Genomic DNA, 20,260 nt, shown 5'->3' on the forward strand with positions numbered 1-20,260 from the left:
GCCTACTGCAGGGATGCTAGCTTGCTAATGCACAGACATTGTGAGGGAAACAATTGTAAAGCTTTTCTATTTTCTTTTTTTCAAAAATTGAACACTTTTGTGGGATTGAAAGTCAAGACAGTTCCTTTGCTGCAATCCAGTTCCACCTCATTTCTCTGAAGCTAAAAACATAATGTTCAGAAACCAGAATATCATCAGCTAGAGTTTGGGACCCAAATCTGACACCTTGCAAAGATCTATCTTAAGCACTTCCAAATGGCCTTATAATGTTTTAATATTTCCAAAAGTCCTAGTAGGTTTCAGACATGGGATATTTTCATAGAACCCATTCAGCTACTTTGTTTGAAGAATGTTGAACAACATGGCAAACAATCGTGCTGTAAAATCAACTAAGACAGGCAACTGTATTACAAAAGAACATTGAAAACCAAGGCTACGGATTTTGGACATAGGCAAAGGTACTGATTCCTAACCAACCCATGGCTAATCCTAAAGCCTTAATTCTTACAGATGTGTAAATATGCAGCATTTGTGTGGGAAAGAGGAAATGGTCCTATTCAAACTGAAGGCTTATGGTGCATATGCCATGCTGGCATTAGGCCTTTTTCTGTTTTTCTAACCAGGCCCACATTTCTTATCACACAAGTTGGGCAGGTCTTTCCTGAATTTTTAAAACCTGGTGTTTTATTGTCCAAAACTCTTGCTCTCAACTTGAGTTCTTGTGTCTTGTGGAAGTACAAGTGGTAATTATACAAGTCTTTCCTTCCCTGTCATTGGCAACAGTAACCAGGGAAATTTACAGCCCCCAATATCCAGATCTGGAAACTGGTTATTAAACGTGGTCGAGGAAAACCCTGACGTGGCAAATGGGATCTGAGCAAGGACCAGCTCAGCAGTGGTTCTTGTGAGAGAATGACTGGGAGTCAGCAATCTTACTTGATTGAACATTTTTATTATTTGTGATTTTATTACTGGTAATAATAGCTATCACTTCCATTTGTTCAGGATCTATTATGTGGCTTGCATTGTGTTAAATAACCATTTGATCCTTGTTAAAAAACAAAAACCAAACCTTCTGGGGCTGTATTACAATTTTAGGATGAGGAAACAAACACAGAGAGACTGAATAACTGGTCGAGGGTTACTTATTTGGCATGCTGTGGAGTCAGGATTTTAAGAGACTGTAAACTCAGATGCACTCAGGGGTCAGGCAGGTTATACGCAAGGGTGAAGTTGGCCAGGTGTAACATTTTAGAGAGAATTGAGGACAAGAGAAATGGCAAGTATACCCAACACTTCCACAGGCTTGCAGAGCTCCAAGCCTACCACTACTGCACCATCAAAGAATTTTAGCCAGGTGCAGTGGCTCATGCCTATAATCCCAGCACTTTGGGATGCTGAGGTAGGATAGCTTGAGACCAGGAGTTCAAGACTGGCTTGGGCAATATAGTGAGACCCCAACTCTCTAAAATAAAAAAATTAGCTGGGCATGGTAGTGCATACCTATAGTCCCAGCTACTCAGAAGGCTGACGCAGGAGGATTGCTTGGACCCAGGAGTTGCAGGCTGCAGTGAGCTATGATTGCACTACTGCACTCCAGGTGTGGCAGCAGAGCAAGACTCTGACCCAAACAAACAAACCAACAAAAAACAGCAACTAGAGAAGAAATTTTGGGGCACGGTGGCTCACACCTGTAATTTCAGAACTTTGGGAGGCCAAGACAGGTGGATCATTTGAGGTCAGGAGTTCAAGACAAGCCTGACCAATATGGAGAGACCCTGTCTCCACTAAAAATACAAAAATTAACCAGGTGTGGTGGCACAAGCCTGTAATCTCAGCTACTCGGGTGGCTGAGGCAGGATTGTTTGAGCCTGGGAGGCGGAGGTTGCAGCAAGCCAAGATCATGCCACTGTACTACAGCCTGAGCGACAGGGTGAGACTCTACTAAAAAAAAAAAAAAAAAAAAAGAAAGAAAGAAAGAAAGAAAGAAAAGAAAAAAAAAAGAAAAGAAAAAAGAAAAGAAAAGAAAAGAAAATTTTGAGACATTATGCCTGCCCCCAAAAAGCAAAAACAGAAACCCTGAAGCCTACATTTATTCCATAGGCCTTAGTTTTCCAACCTCTGTGATGTGAAACTGGATTAACGCTTAATGGCATTAAAATTTTTTAGGGTAAACTTTTTTTTTTTTGAGAAAAAAAAAAATTGTTGACCAAGCTGGAGCACAATGGCACAATCTCGGCTCACCACAACCTCTGCCTCCCGGGTTCAAGTGATTCTCCTGCCTCACCCTCCCAAGTAGCTGAGATTACAGGCGTGTACCACCAGGCCCGGCTAATTTTGAATTTTTAGTAGAGATAGGGTTTCTCCATGTTGGTCAGGCTGGTCTCGACCTCCCGACCTCAGGTGATCTGCCTGCCTCAGCCTCTCAAATTGCTGGGATTACAGGCGTGAGCCACCATGCCCAGCCTAGGCTAAACCTTTTAAATGAGATAAAACAGAGAGGTAGAAAAGTACACAAATTGTAAGTATATCACTTAATGAATTTTCACAAACTGAACATGATTATGTAATAAATTTCCAGGTCAAGAATCCTAACTCCTAACCCTATATATTAATTTTGTCTTTTTCTGAGCTTTACATAGATAGAATCACATAGTATGTCCTCTTTCGTACATCTGCTTTCACCCAGTATGCTGTAAGATTTTTTTCCTGTAGCAGCAGGAAGCAATAGTTCCTTCTGAAGAGCTTTTATTCTCAAATCTGGTGCTTGATTTATTCCCCCGATGTATTAGTTCATTCTAATGCTGCTCTAAAGAACTGCCTGAGACTGGGTAATTTATAAAGGAAAGAGGTTTAATTAACTCACAGTTCAGCATGGCAGAGGAGGCCTCAGGAAACTTACAATTATGGTGGTAGGCAAAGGGGAAGCAAGGCACTTTCTTCACAAGGTGGCAGCAGGGAGAAGTGCAAGCAGGGGAAATGCCAGAGGCTTATAAAATCACCAGATCTCGTGAGAACTCACTCACTATCATGAGAACAGCATGGGGGAACCTCCCCCATGATCCAGTCACCTCCCACCGGATCCCTCCCACGATATGTGGGGATTATGGGAACTACGATTCAAGATGACATTTGGGTGGGAACACAGCCAAGCCATTATCACCTGAGTATCTTATACCTGTGCAAGGAAGGAGGAAGACTTCCTTCTCTGAATGTAGATTTTAAAAATGAAAACAAGCTGCTCTAGGACTTTGTTAGAGTTGTGGAAAAGTTTTGTTATTAAAATGTATTTTCTCATGAATTGCCTTGTTCTGTCCACTCACATCCCTTATCAGGTAGTTGGGAGCCATGTTATTCCCATTGATTATATTCAGAAACAGAGGTCACATGCAGTTACATGATTGTATGCTTTTCCCAAGCACAAGTGTGGCAAAATAGACAACTGAGATTTTAGCTGAGGTGTATTGATTACCAATCTGATGCTATTTCCACCTGAACACACACCCCTTAGCGTGGTACAAAAGGCCCTCTCCCACCTCAGGGTTGGGGGGATCTCTTCAGTCCTCTGTCACTCGGTGCTCCATCTGCAACCCCAAGGATGTTCAGGGATGCCTGCGAGGTGAGCTGGGCTGGTGCCCAGAGACTGAGGGCTTGGAAGAAATCCAAGAGGCCCGAGGGTAGCAAGGTTAAATACAGTGCACTAAGCTTTGTCTAGGCTCTCCTTTTCCTTGTGTCTTGATTTCCCGTGGGAGCCACAGCCTTCCTGTGTGGTAGTCCACTCTCTTGTACTATTGGATAACTATGGAACTCAGTGATGAAGCCACCAGCCCCTTCAGGCCCTGTGTGCCATGTGGCCACGTGAGAGACCAAATGCATCCCAGAAACACTGAGTGGGATCTGAACCTCAGCCCCTAATGTCTCACTGGTCTGACCTGTGAGACACCTCAATACCTCCCCTAAGCAGAAGAGCCTGCTGGGCACTGGGTTCAAAGCCTGGCTCCACCACTTACTATCTGGGGGACCCTAGGTGAGGCATGTAAACTCTATAGGCCTTCTTTTCCTTGTCTGTAAAGTGAGGTTAATTATAGTCCCTGCCTCAAGGGATTCCTATGAGGATAAGAGTTCATGTAAGCAAAGCCTTTAGCACAACACTGCCATCAAATATACACTCTAGAATTGCATGCTGTTACTGGTCATCTCTGCGGGTCTCCATTTCCTTCACTGTAAAATGTGGGTCATGACAATATCTACCTCGTGGGACTGTTGTCAGGAATAAACAGTCGATCCATGTAAGTCCTTAGCATCGTGGCCAAGTTCCTAGCAAATGCTCAATAATGTTCAGTTATTTATTATTAGTATGATTTTTATTACAGGTCAGTACTTCTACGAATTAGAATGCCTCTCCAATCTTTTGTAATGGCGGTCCACAGATATCAGATGCAGTCAAACCTCCAGAGTACCAACTTAAGTCTATGTGCTTCCGTGGAAGTAAAGGTACAGATGAACCTGCAGTTGGAGTCCAGCAGTGTGTCGGCCTGGTACCCTTCTTACCAAAAAGACCAACTTGCGAGTAAAGAAGCAGAGGTTCCATGTGGCCAGATGGGTTTATCTAGCCTGGCCTGAATGCCAGCTGCTGCTTCAGGAAATTCTAGGAGGCAAGGAATTCTTGTCCTACGAGAAGTTCTCTTTCTATAAAAAGGCAACAGAATGGAAAAGGCAAACAACTTTCAGGTTCCCCCAAATGTACCCAACGTTGAGGGAAGGTCACATGTGGTGGCTTTGAACCCAGAAATGTTTCTTTGAGTACAGAAACAAAATGATATTTCCCCCTATGTTGTCAAGGGTCCACTGGAGGGAGGTTTTGTTCCTTCCTCTCCTTCTCAAAGAGCCTCAGGGATACATATTCCTGTTTCAGGAGCTCTGGCGACAGTCTTGGATTGCCATGAACTTACCATGTATGTGTGGATCAGTCACTTCTGACTTGGCCTCAGTTTCTCCATCTGGTAAAATGAAGATGTTGGATTACATGACATCTAACATACTTTCTAGCTCTGACAATCAATTACTCATTGATTTCTGTCATGGTAAGAATGGAAATTCATTCCCTGGCATATAAATCAAACCATTAAAGGAACCGGGGGCTGGTTCTGCAGGCTAAAAAAGGACAGCTAGCACTGAGGTTCTTCACTGATCCACAGACAGGCTGTGAAGGCTGGCAAGGCCTTGCATGGACAATTGTGTGTGTATCCAAGTGGTGGCTAGCTAGTATTTTTGCCTGCCCAGCTCTCTTGTCCCTCTCTTCTAGAATAGAATCCATTTTTCCCTGTTGGAAATTGCTCCCCCCACCCCACCAGTGAGGCTGTCAATCACATGGCCTTGAAAAAGGTAATTGTGCACATAATCCAAAAAAGAACCACCAAGTGTCCCTTTAGGGGACAGATGTAGATGTAGCTCAGAGAGAGAAAGTCTCTCCTCTAAAAATCAAAACTACTCAAAGCTGTTGGAAGTCATCTTTACAACCAAGTGGAGAGAGCTTACCAGAGTCCAAAGCCAACCCAATAGAAAGTGCAGAGGGAAACAGGGAGAGAAGAAGCAGGGGAAAGGGAGAAGAAGGGGAGAGGGAGGGAGAGACAAGAAAAGGGAGAAAAAGGGAAGATACAAAAGATGGGAAGGAAGAAGAGAGGGAGGGATCAGGAGAGATAGAGGAAGAGATTGAGAGAGGGAGGAAGAGAAAGGTAAAAAGAGAAAGGAAAGAAGAAAGGAAGGAAGAAGAGAGACAATGCCAGTAACTTAAATTTCCTAATTTGAACTTCTGATTTTCTAATTTGAACCTCTAGATTCATATGTACATAAAGCAACACTTATGTCTTCACCTTTCCAGTTAAATGAGCCAATAACTTCCCTTTTTACTTAAGTCCATAGGGTTCTTCAAATGGGGATCCATGACCCTCAATATATTAGAAACTGCACAATTGGAGCATTTATTAGAGATAGAATGAACTCACTTCAGAAAGAAACGAGGTTTATTTGATGAATATAAATAAGGCGATCAGCACAAAGTACTTCTCATACACATGATAACAAATTTATGAACTGTACATACCTTGTACAATGTTCTACTAGACACGAGGTTACAATGACTGGCTAATACATGCCCACTGGTAGTTTCCAGGGTTCCTTAGTTTTATTTATTTATTTTTCATATCGATGTCCATAATCACATGGTCAATATCACAACCCACATGCCACTCACTTGAAGAAATATTACAAGAAGCACTATCAAACGAGGGTCTCGGGGAATTAGATACACTGACCCTCGGCAGCATTCAATCGCCACTCTACACAAAAACATTGCAGATAGAGCTTATGTCAACACATTTGAGGTCTCGTCATAAACACTGTTTAAAAAGTAAATTGAAACCCACTTTCAAATGAAAGTTGACACGCTGCTAACGTGCATACTGGATACACAAAAATCATTAAATACAAAATTGAGACTGTACATCGAAATCAAATGGGGTATCAAGTACAAGCCTGCTTTTGCACAAAGACCAGCTTCTCCTAAATGTTAGCCCAAACGTCTTTTTTCAACTATGTTATGATTAGAAGGAAACCTGCTGAAGTTCGCGCAAAGGAAATAGCTTCCCAACATCACAGTGTTTGTTGTAAACCCAGAGACTATTCTTAATATGTGAAAAAGGGATATTTTTGGTAACCCCCCAAACATCAGAGAATATTACATGAAATGGGAAAGGTTGTTATGTTAGAGAGAATTTAAATTTTAAGGGACTAAATGATGTGCCCCCATAAAGGTAAGATCAATATTACTTTTAACCAACGAAAGTTGGGCAGAAAATGATCCCTCCAAACAAGAGCTGTGACAAAATTGGCACATACATAGAAATAGCTAGCTATACATGGGTTGGTTGTTTTTTTTTCTGTTCCAAGGACCCATTTTCCCTACTGGATTTCCTACTTCCTACTTCAAGTATTCAGTTGCAGAGTTCAGGTCAAGACCTGGTCATAGGAGGCAGTGAGGACCACTTTTTGAGGACATTCAAACTGTTCACTGGGACGCATTTGTGGCCTGGGTTTTCAGTGCAACATTGTGTCAAAATGTGCTAAATAAGCTTGCAAAGAACTCTGCTTACATCTCTAACCAAGACCTAGATCCCTCTGATAGTTACTAAGGACAAACTTTTAAAACATGAATGCATTTGGATTGTTTATGCAACACGTAAGCATTACATAGTTGGTTATACTTACTGATGACAGGAACAAAGCCTGAAGCAAGAAACCTGCTTGAGTATCTTAACCGCGAATGCACCAAGAAAGAATGGTGCAACTCAGGGACAGTTTCATCTTCCCCGACAAATAAGGTGTTTGTCTTTTAAATATCTCTATGGCTCACAAGAGAGGTCCAGAGTTAATTGCACCAACATTTAAAAAAGTAATAATAATGACTAAATTCAATGCAAGACTTCAGGGACATCTGTTTAGAATCCTTTCCACAGCAGCAAAGAAAGACAACTATATTTATTAAGGCCACTCATGCTTAAATTCACTGTTTGTCCTTTAAAAATGCAGGTTTTCATCTCCCACTTGCATACACGTGGAAGGGTTTCTTCCATTGACAAGAAAATGGAGCAATACAAGAGTTGCACATGTTTGCCAGACTCAGTCATGAGTTTTATGAAGTTATAACAATTTTAATTGTTTCTTAATATTCAGAGGAAGCAGTAGGAGTTTAATTCTCCTTAGTACCATATCACTGTATGTAAAAGACCTCAAAATTTGGTCTTTTTCCCTGGCATGTGCTTTAAATAATGACTGTATCCACATACATGTTGTGTAGAGCTATATACAGAGACACAGCTTTTGTGATTGTTCCTCATTCATCAATGTTTTCATGTTTGATGCTGAAATGCTTTGGAATCCATGTTGCAGACACATTTTCTTTAAAAGGAAAAAAAAAAAGAGAAATGACCCTTCATTTACAGAAAATCTAAGCTTACACTGTTTGCACAGCATTTGGATCTTGAAATGTGAATGAGTCCCAGCTTCTTCATGGAGACCTGCACGTACCGGGATGGAAAGAGTCTGAGGCTTGGTGGCGTCCCCGCCGTGGGGATGTGCAGAACACAGGGACTAGAGAGATGCAGGTGCCTCAGGCTTTTGCCACTCTCCAGTACATGACGGGGTACTGGATAAAATTATGAATGATCAATTTAGATGTGCCATGCATTGTCAGAGACACACACCATGTTCTCATAAGGCGATTTCTTGGCAAGTATTAGTGGTTTAAAAAATTGATTTCATTTCCAACCTGGCCCAGAGGTAACTACTGGTTACACCCTCAAAATGCGGTTCTTCAAACAACAGATTAAAGAAATAGAGGAGGGTAAAGGCTCGCAATTTTTGGTGTTTTTTGTTTCTTTGTCAAACACTCCATGCATCATGGTATACAAGCACTGCCAACACCACTCACTCACAGCGAATTTACACTTTTTGATAATCTAATGCATTAGGAATGCCCAATTAGACTGAACCAGCAGGATACTGGAGATGAGGCTAGTTGTCCAACAGAAGCTGAATCCACAGTTAAAATCCCATGGAGTTCAAATTTATCCAATGATGTTTAAGTAACATAAACAAAATGTTATCAAATAATGACATTCAGCAAAGATGATCACATTCAAAATGCCCGCATCCCAACAAAAATGGAGGAGCTGTCACTTTTCTCCTCTGCATTCTTCCTTTCCATCATATCCAAATCCATGAGAAATGACATGAGGTGATGAAGGAAATATCAAGTAGAACAGAATCACGCTCAATAATGTAAGTGAAAACTCCCCTTCAGTTCTGATGAGCCGCTCCAGGTGGTGGTGGACAGTGATGTGAGCCTCACTGCAATAGATTATCAGAATATTGCTGCAGAGCTGCATGTTCCCTTTATTCAGCCCTTCTGATAGCTGCAACAAGAAGGCACATAATTTAGCAGGAGAAGAAACTGGCAACAATATCTGAGATAATCCTGGCAGAAAGTTTCCCACTCTTCACCCCTGCACGCCTCTCCACCACTCTCAATGGCTGGGATTGGGTGGGAGTGGGGAGGGGGTAAGGGGAAGAAACACAGAGGAAGGACAAAGTAAACAGAAAGATAAACTATGTCCTGCAAGTACATCTGAGAAGAGGCCTCTTTCAAAATATGTCACATATATGTACAAATGTCTCTTGATACACAAAAAAGGAAATTGAAGGGAAATATGCCAAAATGTTCCAGTGATTATTTCCACATAATCAGACTATATGTCAACTTTCATTCTCTCTACACTTTTCTACAATGACGACGTTTTTAAATTATTTTTTAATTTGATTTCATAGACATTAAAGAATTAAAGATGGTTAAGATATCAGAGAACTTAGCATTCACTTAAAAACCAACCAAACATAAATGCGACAGTCATCCATTTGTCTATTTACTGCCCTGGGAAACAGGTATCCAGGAGCACCCCAAGGTTTCTCACTGTCCCAGTGAGGAGCCCTGAGTGTGGATACAACTGCATCCTGGGAAGCAATAGTGCAATGGGTGAGAAGAGGGGTCCATCCCACACTACTGCTTCAGATGAGGACTTCCTTCCCTGCTGATGCTCAACTTTGTGTGCCTGTGCCATTATCATTCACATATGGCCTGTGAGTGCTTCAGGGTTTCCAGCCACATGAGCTCAGCTATCTGGGAAATACGGCAGGGAGAGAAAAGATCAAACATACACACACACCCTTGTGTACACACAAGTCACTTGTACACATATCCTGAGCTGTCTCATTTGGTGGTTGATAGGCAGCATGTTTCAAGTCACGCCGACTAACAAGAATGCCAAAGATCCCAGTGTCTGCACAGGTAGGCAGCTATTTCAAGCCATCATTAAGTAGTGCAAATGAAATATGTGGCTTGGATGAACTCTGCTAATTCATACTCTGAGGAGTTTGGTGTAACCCTTCTGGTTAAGAAACTTGAATCGGGGTAAAAAAAATGACTTTTGCAGAGCCAGAAAGTTAGGGAGTTCCTAGAGCAGATCATATTACTCATTCTGGCACATAAACTCTCTGCAAACTTTGTATGAAAATTGTAAGTCAGAGCACGCTTTCTGTTTCATGAGCTGTGCATAGCTCTAATTCTTTTGTGCATTAAGCATTTCTTAATCATCCTTTTAAAGGGCTGACCAATTTATTAAAAGGCCACATGATTAAAAGGTAAAGAGAAACCCTAAGTAGTATTCAAATGCACCAGTCCTTTTTTTTTTTTTTTTTTACAGATGGGGAAACGAGTGAAAAACAATTACAGTGAATGTCCGATGTCCTTGATGTTTTTCCAAGATAAAGTAGCAAAGAACAATCATTTATTCAGTTGTGAGAAAGATTTCCAGCTGGGCAACAGGTCACAAGGCAGAATACAATGCACCACAATTGCAGCACACTGCTTTTGGGTAAGGTTTATGCTGGAGAGAAGAGAATTCTCTAAAAGTGTAGTCATTCTTTCAATCAAACAATCCATTCACCAGGAGGCTTAACTGGCTTTAAGGAAAAAAAGAAAAACAACAAGGTAACCTCAGGTGACACCGCCAGCATTTGGAAATGCAGATGATCCCTTGTGGAGGGGGCAAAGAAGCATATGCTTTAAAAAATAATAATAAAAAATGAACTGGCTTCCAGCAATGAGCCAATCTAGGCTGCCACCCACTGTGAGATGATCCCTGGCCAGTCCTCCCTCACCTGGACAGTCACAGCAGCCCTTACCCTTCTCCAGCTTCCTCTTACAGCACCGCACTTTCAACGCAGCAGCCGACAGCAGCGCCATTTCAATGGTGACATCCACTCCATAGTGCATTCCCTTTTACAGTTTACAACCCCTGTTTACAGTCCTGTTTTTAATCCCATTGCCCTTAGGATGCAGGACTGATGGACTCCAGGCCATACTGGCGAGGCCCCATCTGGCCTCTCTGCAGTCCTGTACTTACCCCTGACATTCCACTCTTGTGTTCCACCGAAGAAGAATGTTCCACTGAAGCTGAGCTTGCTTCTGCAGCCCTAAAAATTTATTTTCTCCCCATCTCACAAGCGTATCTTTCTATCTAACATGCATTTACACCAGCTCTTTATCTGATCGATCCCTGTTTATTCTTCAGTTTCAGCTTGGATGTCATGTCTTCCCAAGAAGCCTTTCTTGACCCTCTTTGGTGTGATATAGAGTGGGAAGTCTCACATATACTGCAGGGTCCCCTTCTGATGAATTTTCTAGACTTGTACATCCGATAGAGTGTATGTGTGTATGTGTATATACATATATATCTTTCATTTTGAGGCAGGGTCTTGCTCTGTCACCCAGGCTGGAGTGCAGTGGTGTGATCATGGCTCACAGCAGCCTCGGCCTCCTGAAATCAAGCAATCCTCCTAGCTCAACCCCCCAAGGAGCTAGGACTACAGGCACGTGCCACCAGGTCTGGCTAATTTTTGTATTTTTTTATAGAGATGAGTTCTCACTATGTTGCCCAGGCTCGTCTCAAACTCCTGGGCTCAAGTGATCCACCTGCCTCAGTCTCCCAAAGTGCTGGGATTACAGGAATGAGCCACTAAGCCCAGCCTACCAGTTTAGAGAGCACCTCAGGTAGGCAAAATCCTTAAATCTACTCCCTACCCAAGATTCCCTATCCTAATCCCTGGCACAGGGAGCGAGAAGGTATCAGACCACGTTTACTATAAAGTTACCTTACGATGTAGTTACTAATCAGTTGACTTCAAATTAGTCTAAAGGGGGATTATCAGCTGGGAGAGGTGGCACATGCCTGTAATCCCAGCGCTTTGTGAGGCTGAGGTGGGCGGATCTTCTGAGCCCAGAAATTGGAGAACAGCCTGGGCAACATGGCAAAACCCCATCTCCACAAAAAAAGTTAAAAATTAGCTGGGTGTGGTGGATGTGCCTGTGGTCCAAGCTACTCGAGAGGCTGAGGTGGGGATCAACTGAGCTGGGGAGGTCAAGGCTGCAGTAAGCCGTGATTGTGCCACTTTAGCCTGGGTGACAGAATGAGACCTTGTCTAAAATAAAAAATAAAAAATTTTTTAAAAGGGTGATTATCTGAGTGGACCTAATTTAATGACAGAAGCCCTTTAATAGCAGAGATGTTTATTTGCTGTAGCAGAAGAGAAAGTTAGGGAAATTTGAAACCAGAGGGATTGGCTGTGCTGTGATGGAGTGAGACGGGGCAAGGACCTGAGAGCTTCCTATACGATGTGAGAATGGCACCCAGGTGACTGTCAGCAAGGGAACAGGGACCACAGACCTACAACCACGAGGAAATGAATTCTGCCAACAAACCGAAGGAGCTTGAAGGTGGATGCTTCCTGGAGCCTTCAGATTGAAGTCCAGCTAAGTCCACCTTGACTTTGGCTTTACAAGAGCCTAAGCAGAGAACCCAGTTGAGCCCATCTGGGCTTCTGACCTATGTACAAAACTGTGAGCTAATAAATGGGTGCTATTTTCACCACCATATTTACGGTAATTTGTTATGGAGCAATAGACTAATACAGCACCTCTCTGGGTCAGGCAACGTGCTTGGTGCCAGGAATGTAATAGTGAGAAAAGCAGACAAGGTCCATGCCTTCATGGAGCCTGTATTCTTGGGGAGGAAGACAGAAACAAATAGACACACAGATCAACAAATGAATGAGAATTTAAACATTCGCACCATGAAGAAAAGGAACGGGGAACTGTGATAGGGATGCTTAAGATTTATTAAGTGACTGATGACAATTATGACGTCAATCTTTATTTTCTTTTGATGGGAAAAGATGTCTATCCACAACTTTTCAGTGGAAAAAGCAGATTACCATTTTATATGCATAGCTCCATCTCATTTTTGCATCAACATATACATAAACATTTGCAAGTGTATACATCAGAATATTATTAATATTTATCTCTGGGTGATGTTTTTAAATTTTTCCCCTTTATTTAATTTTTATTATTTTTTTGAGATGGAGTCTCTCTCTGTTGCCCAGGCTGGAGCACAGTGGCACAATCTCAGCTCACTGCAACCTCTGTCTCCCTGGTTCAAGCGATTCTCCTGCCTCAGCCTCCCAAGTAGCTGGGACTACAGGCGTGAGCTACGGCGTCCAGCCATTAAAATTTTCTCCTTCAGACTTTTTTTTGGTGTGCTTTTTGGATTTTTTTAAACCTAAGAATATATAAATAGTATCATACTAAAATATAAAGCTATTTTATTTGTGGGGAGAAACCAGGATTGGGTAGGACTGCTGCTCTTGACTTGGTTCTAGGTGTGGGGGTGTGAGGGGCGGGGTGGGTGACCGAGCACAGCAGTAAGATTCCACTCCAGGACAAACGCCCCAGGGAGAGCAGGCTATAAACGTGTGGTGTCTCACAAATATTCCTTCAGACTGTTTTTCTTTGGAATAAAGACACCTGCCCGATTATGGCTTTCTTCTCCTGCCCTTTCAGTAGTGATTTGCAGAAACAGGCTGGGAGAAAGGGGTCTTTGGTAAACACGGAGGGGTTAAAGGGGAAACTGTTTAATAACAGTAGTAAAACGCAGGCTATTTTTGACATCTGGGTTAATGTCCATTATGTTCCATGTGCTTTCCAAATGTGTGCAGTGTGCCCCCAGGTACAAAAACAGACACCCATTCACGACGGCTTCAGATGCCCCTAACACGCTGCACGTGGTGCCCACAGAAAAGGCAAGCCCCTGATAGACTAATTAACAACGGTTGGAGGAGAAGAGCTGCTCCTTCTGGGGGCAGCGGGCATCCTGCAGAACAGCTCCATGAAGCCACTCTGCTCATAGCAAAACCCAATAGAGTCGTTTCTGCTAAAAAAAAAAAAAAAAAAAAAAACTATAACTACATCTGTGTTATTACTTAACATCTTTAAACACGGAGTGGAATGGGTTTCCCGTTTTCCTCATGAAGATTTATTTATTATTGTTGTGATCAAAGTGGCAACAAATTATGTTAAATCATTTAATTTTCTTGATAGAAGCAACCACCTTGAAACCATAATTCAAAAATATGAGTGGAGAGCAACATTTTACCTTGAGAGTGGACTCCTACAGCTCCACAGGGCAATAAAATGTAACACTTCAGAACCCAAAGGGCTGGGGGCTGGGATGGGGGTGGGCAGGACCAGCCCTGTGCTCAGAATTGCAAACTGCTGTTAGCGATGAGGAAGTTTGCTGGGAGGAGGCAGCGGAGGGACTTAGTATTTCATCTTTGGTTTCTGTGCACGGGGTATAACTCACCCATAATGTTTTAAATGAAGGGATTCAAATGAATATAGGCTGTGTACATCAAAATGGCAGCACAGACTGCTATGTCTCCATAGGATTTATTTTTGTCGTTATTATTGTGATCAGAATTATTACCAATAATTCTACCATTTGGTGCATACTATCTGCCACCACCCTCTGTGTTTTGCGTTAATTATCTAAAACCAGCTTGATAGCACTGAGGTACTGATGCAGTTGGTTAATGGCCCTTCATGCAGATGAGGAAACGAAATCTTAGAAGAACTGGATGCTTTTGGTAACATTCCCCAGCTGCCTGGGGCCTCATTTGAATCCATGTCTTTTGGACTCCAGCGACCATTCTCTCCAGAGACCACAGACTCCTTGAGGCAAGGATTTCCTAAATCTGTCTTTTGTGTTCTATTTTCCCATTTCTGTAACCTCTCCACAATACTTGTGATATGTAACTAATATATTTTTTTAATTATCTAAAAACTGGCCGGGTGCAGTGGCTCACGCCTGTAATCCCAGCACTTTGGGAGGTGAGGCGGGCGGATCACTTGAGGCCAGGAGTTCAAGACCAGCCTAGCCAACATGGCGAAACCCCGTCTCCACTAAAAATACAAAAATTAGCCAGGCGTAGTGGCGGCCACCTGTAATCCCAGCTACTGGGGAAGCTGAGGCAGGAGAATCGCTTGAACCAGGGAGGTGGAGGTAGAGGTTGCAGTGAGCCAAGATTGTGCCACTACACTCCAGCCTGGGTGACAGAGTAAGACTCTGTCTCAAAAAAAAAACCAACCAACCAAACAAACAAACAAAAAATTATCAAAAACTTAAATGTTTCCTTTTAAAAGAAATATTTATTTTGCTACCATAATAGAACCATTATCTGTCTAATATGCACTATGCTAATTGCATGGCTATTAAAGTAAAAGTCGTTGTTCACAGTACACCTAAAACTATCTCCTGGATATGCTCTTCCTGCCTTCAATCAGCCTTGCCTGGGAGACCGTTCCCAGTGCCCAGCCATGGCCTTCTCTCCACGGGCAGAACCAGGCACGAGTCAGCTGGTCTTGCATATACTCTGGCCACCAGCCAGCCCCAGCACCACCCTAGTCTACATTTTGGGCTTTTGTCTTCTCAAGGGCAGAAAGCAGTGAAATAAAAAATCAGATATCTGCCATTCAACACAAGCATTAGGTATTCTAGGTACTTTTTAAAGCACTGGTTGAATAGAAATGTATTTGGTTGTTTTTCCTCAAAAGAATACCTCCTTTAACTGGAGAGACTGCCCATGGCTAAAGGTCTTTGTCACTCTGCTCCAAGGTTTCTCCATCTCGGCACTGTGGCCATGTGGGGCTGGATAATTCTTTGCTGTGGGGGCTGCCCTGTGCATGGTAGGATGTTTAGCAGCATCCCAAGCTACTGCCCACTAGAAGCCAGTAGCACTGCCCCTCTCCCAGTCATGCAATCAAAAATGTCTCGGGACATAGTTCCATATCCCTGGGGGATAAAATTGCCCTAGTTGACAACCATTGGCCTATATGTTTTACACAATTGGTTGACTGTGCTGTTTTAAACAGTGATATATTGGTAGATACGTACAGTATATGCATACATGCATCTACCAACCTATGTAAGATATGAACACTTTTGGAGAAATAAAGATCAATTTCTAAGCTGCTTTCATACTGTTTCAGAAACAGCTGCATAGATTTAAAAGTCCTGTGGAAATAGGTACAACCTCAGTAATAAAAATAATGAAAATGTGCAACTTATCTGACATAAAAATAGAAATGCTACAATCCTGAGATAGCAAGACACCTAAGACACTTGCTGAGTTCAGTGAAAAGGTGAAATCTAGTTTAAATGTATGGCATTCCTTCAGTGGCCCTCTAGGAGTCTGGCATTTTGCCAGGGTTCCTTGTTAAAAATTTGTTAAACGTGTTTGGCATTAATGCAAACACAAAGTGGTCATTTGTTACAAATTCTATTGGAATGCATTCATTTAAGGCAATGAAGTAGTTACTAGAAAAGAAAAAAAAAGTTCATTAAGTACATTTTAAAAATACAATGATGTATGCAGTGTGTAACTGTGGCGCCCTGGTGGCTATATAAATCGCTGACAGAATAACCACACATTGTGTTTAGTTTGAAATTGGAATCTTTTAAACATAACTGATAGAACAAAAACTGGTTTTGTTTGTTGTCAAAACTAATGATAGTCTTTCTTTTCTGAACTAGTTAAAATAACCAAAGGTTTGGAATACAATTTCTAACATCTGAAATCAGTGAAACAGACAGGTTTAAAGAAGTCTTTGGGAATCTTTGCGGGTGCCACTACTGACATCAGAGATGGGGGCTGGTCCAACAAACAGAACACCTGCACTCTGGAAAGAGGGGGATGTCCGAGCTATCCTGGAGAACCCCACTTGGGTAGCGCCAGGACCTCTGCTCTCTGAGCTGCCTGAGGTTATTAGGTTACCTGCAGAGGGAAAACCGTGGCTTTCATCACAGAGACAATGGAATCCTATGAGCAAATATCCTAAGCCTGTGTCTAGAACTCCCACCCCCTGTCCTGCCCTAAACTGTTCACACAAAGGAATTATTGCTGAGTAATAGTGACTCCTTAGCTTGCTGAAGAAACAGTTATGAAGTTCAGCTCCCTGAAAAAGGGGATACTTGACATCATCTGACATGTGGCCCTGCGGCATGCCTCGCTGTGGGTGTTAATGTGGAATACCTCATCTCAGGGCCCATTGATGCTAGCTAAAAATCAGTGTTAAAGGTGAATGAAAAACTCACCATTTCCAAGAAATATTCAGAAATTATTTACTACTTTCTTCCTCCCTTTCTCTTTCACACACTGACATATTTAATACTTACTACCATGAAAGTGTCCCGATAATAGAATCCCAGTGGTCCTGAGACCCTAGGACCAGCTCAAATTCCCACGGCTCCCAAACTTCCTTAGGTTGATCTCTTCTGCCATCTGGGTTTGATATTATCTAGGCTGCCCTTGAAGCAGATGGATCCAAGATCTCTTGGTCCCAATCTCTGGAAACATTCTCCTAGTTAAGAGTAAATTTAGGTTGGGCATCGTGGCTCACGCCTGTAATCCCAGAGCTTTGGGAGGCTGAGGAGGGTGGATCGCTGCCCAGAAGTTTGAGACCAGCCTGGGAAACATGACAAAACCTCCTCTTTACAAGAAATACAAAAAATTACCCGGGTGTCGTGGCAGGTGCCTGTAGTCCCAGCTACTTGGGAGGCTGAGGTAGGAGGACTGATTGAGCCCAGGAGGTCAAGGCTGCAGTAAGCCATGATTGTGCCACTGCACCCCAGCCTGGGTGATAGAGTGAGACCCAGTCTCAAAAAAAAAAAAAAAAAAGAAGGAAGGAAGGAAAGAAGGAAGGAAGGAAGGGAAGGAAAGGAAGGAAAGGAAGGAAAGGAAGGAAGGAAGGAAGGAAGGAAGGAAGGAAGGAAGAAAGAAAAGAAAAGAAAAGAAAAAAAGAAAAGAAAAGAAAAGAAAAGAAAAGAAAAGAAAAGAAAAGAAAAGAAAAGAAAAGAAAATTAGACAAAACCTTGCACCCTGTATGTGGCCTGGAAAAGTTTACCCTACCCTTCACAAATGCCAAAACAGGCTCAAGAAACAAAAAGTCAGCCAGACATGGTGGCTCACACCTGTAATCCTAGCACTTTTGGAGGGCAAGGCGGACAGATTGCCTAAGCTCAGGAGTTCGAGACCAGCCTGGCCAACACGGTGAAACCCTGTCTCTACTAAAAATTAAAAAATTAGCCGGGCGTGGTGGCGGGCGCCTGTAATCCCAGGTACTCAGGAGGGTGAGGCATGAGAATTGTTTGAACCAGGGAGACGGAGGTTGCAGTGAGCCGAGATCGCGCCACTGCACTTCAGCCTGGGAGACAGTGAGACTCTGTCTCAAAAAAAAAAAAAGAAAGAAAGAAAAAAGAAAAAAAAGAAACAAAATTTCTAAGAACAGAGAGAAAAGACTTATCTGCAGAAGCAACAAGAAGAGATGATGGGAAAGGGTAGAAACACACCTTGAATACTGTGGAACACATCTTGGTTTTGTGTGGCCTAAAGTTCATACCATTTTGGAGGCCTTTTTGAAGAAAAAGAATATATAAATAATTGAGTATTTCCAGCTTGATAAAAATATATGGCCTTGTGAACACTTCATTGGGGGCACCTCCCAGGGCCTTGGAAAAGTCAGCGTACCTGAGGTGCTCCAAACATAAGCTCCATTATCTTCATGATCATGAGCCCTGTTATCTTATTTTTGAGATGGCATTTTCAAATTCCAATGAAAATAAAGTAAAACATTGTTAAAAAGCCCCTTACTGAAAAGAATTTGGTTTTAAGATGAGCCTGCCATAGCATAAACAAGTCACAGGAAGACATCTCCTAAACTGGATGCTAAGAAAGCTGTCATGTTTGGGAAGGAGATGCCCCCTCCTAGAAAAGGAGCCAAAGAGGCATTCTGTAGAATTTGAAACATGAAGGAACAATTTGATATCTCAAGTTTACTGACCAGAAGTGGCTCCAATGACAAGTGTTTACAACAGGATCTTCATAGAGCCAATAATGGCAATTAGTCTCCAGGATTTGAAGGCGCCCTTCCCGCCTCACTGAGGTGGAATGCCATTTACTCTTGGGCTGGTGACTAATTAGGGGTCTCGTTTGAAGATCAAGGTTTTGCGATCCCTGCTTCTTAATAACATGGTTTGCCTGTCGGCCACCTGGGTCCAGGCGAGACCTCCCTTTCCTCCTCCCCAAACAGCAAGCACTGCCTTAGGCCAGAGCAAGTGTGGGCAGGAAACCACAGATCCAGCCTTTTGAGCGATTTAACCTCTTCACCGCCAGGATCCTACAACCCAGTGCTTGATTCAGCTGTGCAAAAATGGAGGCATTTGACCTTGTTTCTCAGTCAGGGCTGAGGGCTTGCCTGTGGTGCAAAGAAACCACCTTGGAGGTGAAATGCTATTCAGCATACTTTCTTGGAGAAGAAGAGAGAGAGGAAGACTCCACTTTTCCAGGTGGGTAGCTCATCAAGAGGCTCTCTGCATTTCTTCAGACTGGGCCGTTTCCAGAATGCCTAATAGAAGTGACTGGCTAAAGAAGGGGGGAGGCAGAGCCCTCATGTAACTGCTCATGAGACCCAAGAAGCTGAGGTGCCTGCGTCTTCAGACATCTTGCCAGGACCCCGTGGCCTTGCTATGTGAGGCTGGGCTGGGGCTACACTTTCTAAGACATGGTGGGGGAGAGGCCAAAACAGCAGGAAAAGTAAGCTGCAAAGAATTAAGCTTGTAACAACTTGGGCAAAGCACAAACAGTGACTGAGGTTGGTCCTCTGGCTGTTGACACACGCTGGCCTGGGTCGGTTGTGGTCACTAAACCCATTAGCGTTCCAATGTGGCAACAGCTAATGCAGCAAGTTCAATGTGTTTTTGTTTAATTTCTAAATGCTGGGTGCATGCCTGCAAGGATGGCCTGCTGAAGAGAGACAACCCCACTGCCATAAACACAGTCATCATTGTCAGTGATCTGAAATTCATTTTTTAAACTATTTATTTCTTGGCAGATTGGGGCTAAATGGAGTTTTGCTTTTCATGAACTGTTTTTTAATTTCAACTTGCTACACACTTCTTTGTGTTTTCTAAGCAATCACCAAGTCAGAGTTTCCCCGCAACAAAAGGAAATAGCCTTCTCTTGGGGGAGGGGACCATCTTTGGTAGGGGGGAAGGGAAAAGGGAAACATAAACATAAGCCAGCAACCAGCTGGGTGAAGTCAGGCCTTTTAAAGATATTCTGCCTCTCTGGGCCCTAATCCTCACCTGCAAACAAAGGAACAGGAAGAATGCTACCTCATTTTGGTCTGCAGAGTTGAAAGGGAAGTGGGTTCTTTTTTTGTTTTTTTTTTTTTTTGAGACGGAGTCTGGCTCTG

The 20,260-nt window shown here is 42.8% G+C and overlaps 1 protein-coding gene across 11 annotated transcripts in view; it reads right to left on the reverse strand.

Annotated features, from left to right (window-relative positions):
• Nucleotides 1-6,005: 6,005 nt before the first annotated feature.
• Nucleotides 6,006-20,260, reverse strand: part of ERC2 (ELKS/RAB6-interacting/CAST family member 2) — a 981,570-nt gene continuing 967,315 nt past the window's right edge. For 10 of the 11 annotated variants that reach the window (XM_050778490.1, XM_050778492.1, XM_050778488.1 and 7 more), the window contains one exon: nucleotides 6,006-8,972. In XM_050778490.1, coding sequence (XP_050634447.1) covers nucleotides 8,733-8,972 — 240 coding nt within the window. In that variant the 3' untranslated portion in view covers nucleotides 6,006-8,732. The remainder of the gene's footprint in view (nucleotides 8,973-20,260) is intronic. The other variant, XM_050778499.1, reaches the window with a different exon arrangement.

Source organism: Macaca thibetana, chromosome 2 (assembly GCF_024542745.1).
Source record: "Macaca thibetana thibetana isolate TM-01 chromosome 2, ASM2454274v1, whole genome shotgun sequence".
Taxonomy (NCBI): Eukaryota; Metazoa; Chordata; class Mammalia; order Primates; family Cercopithecidae; genus Macaca; species Macaca thibetana.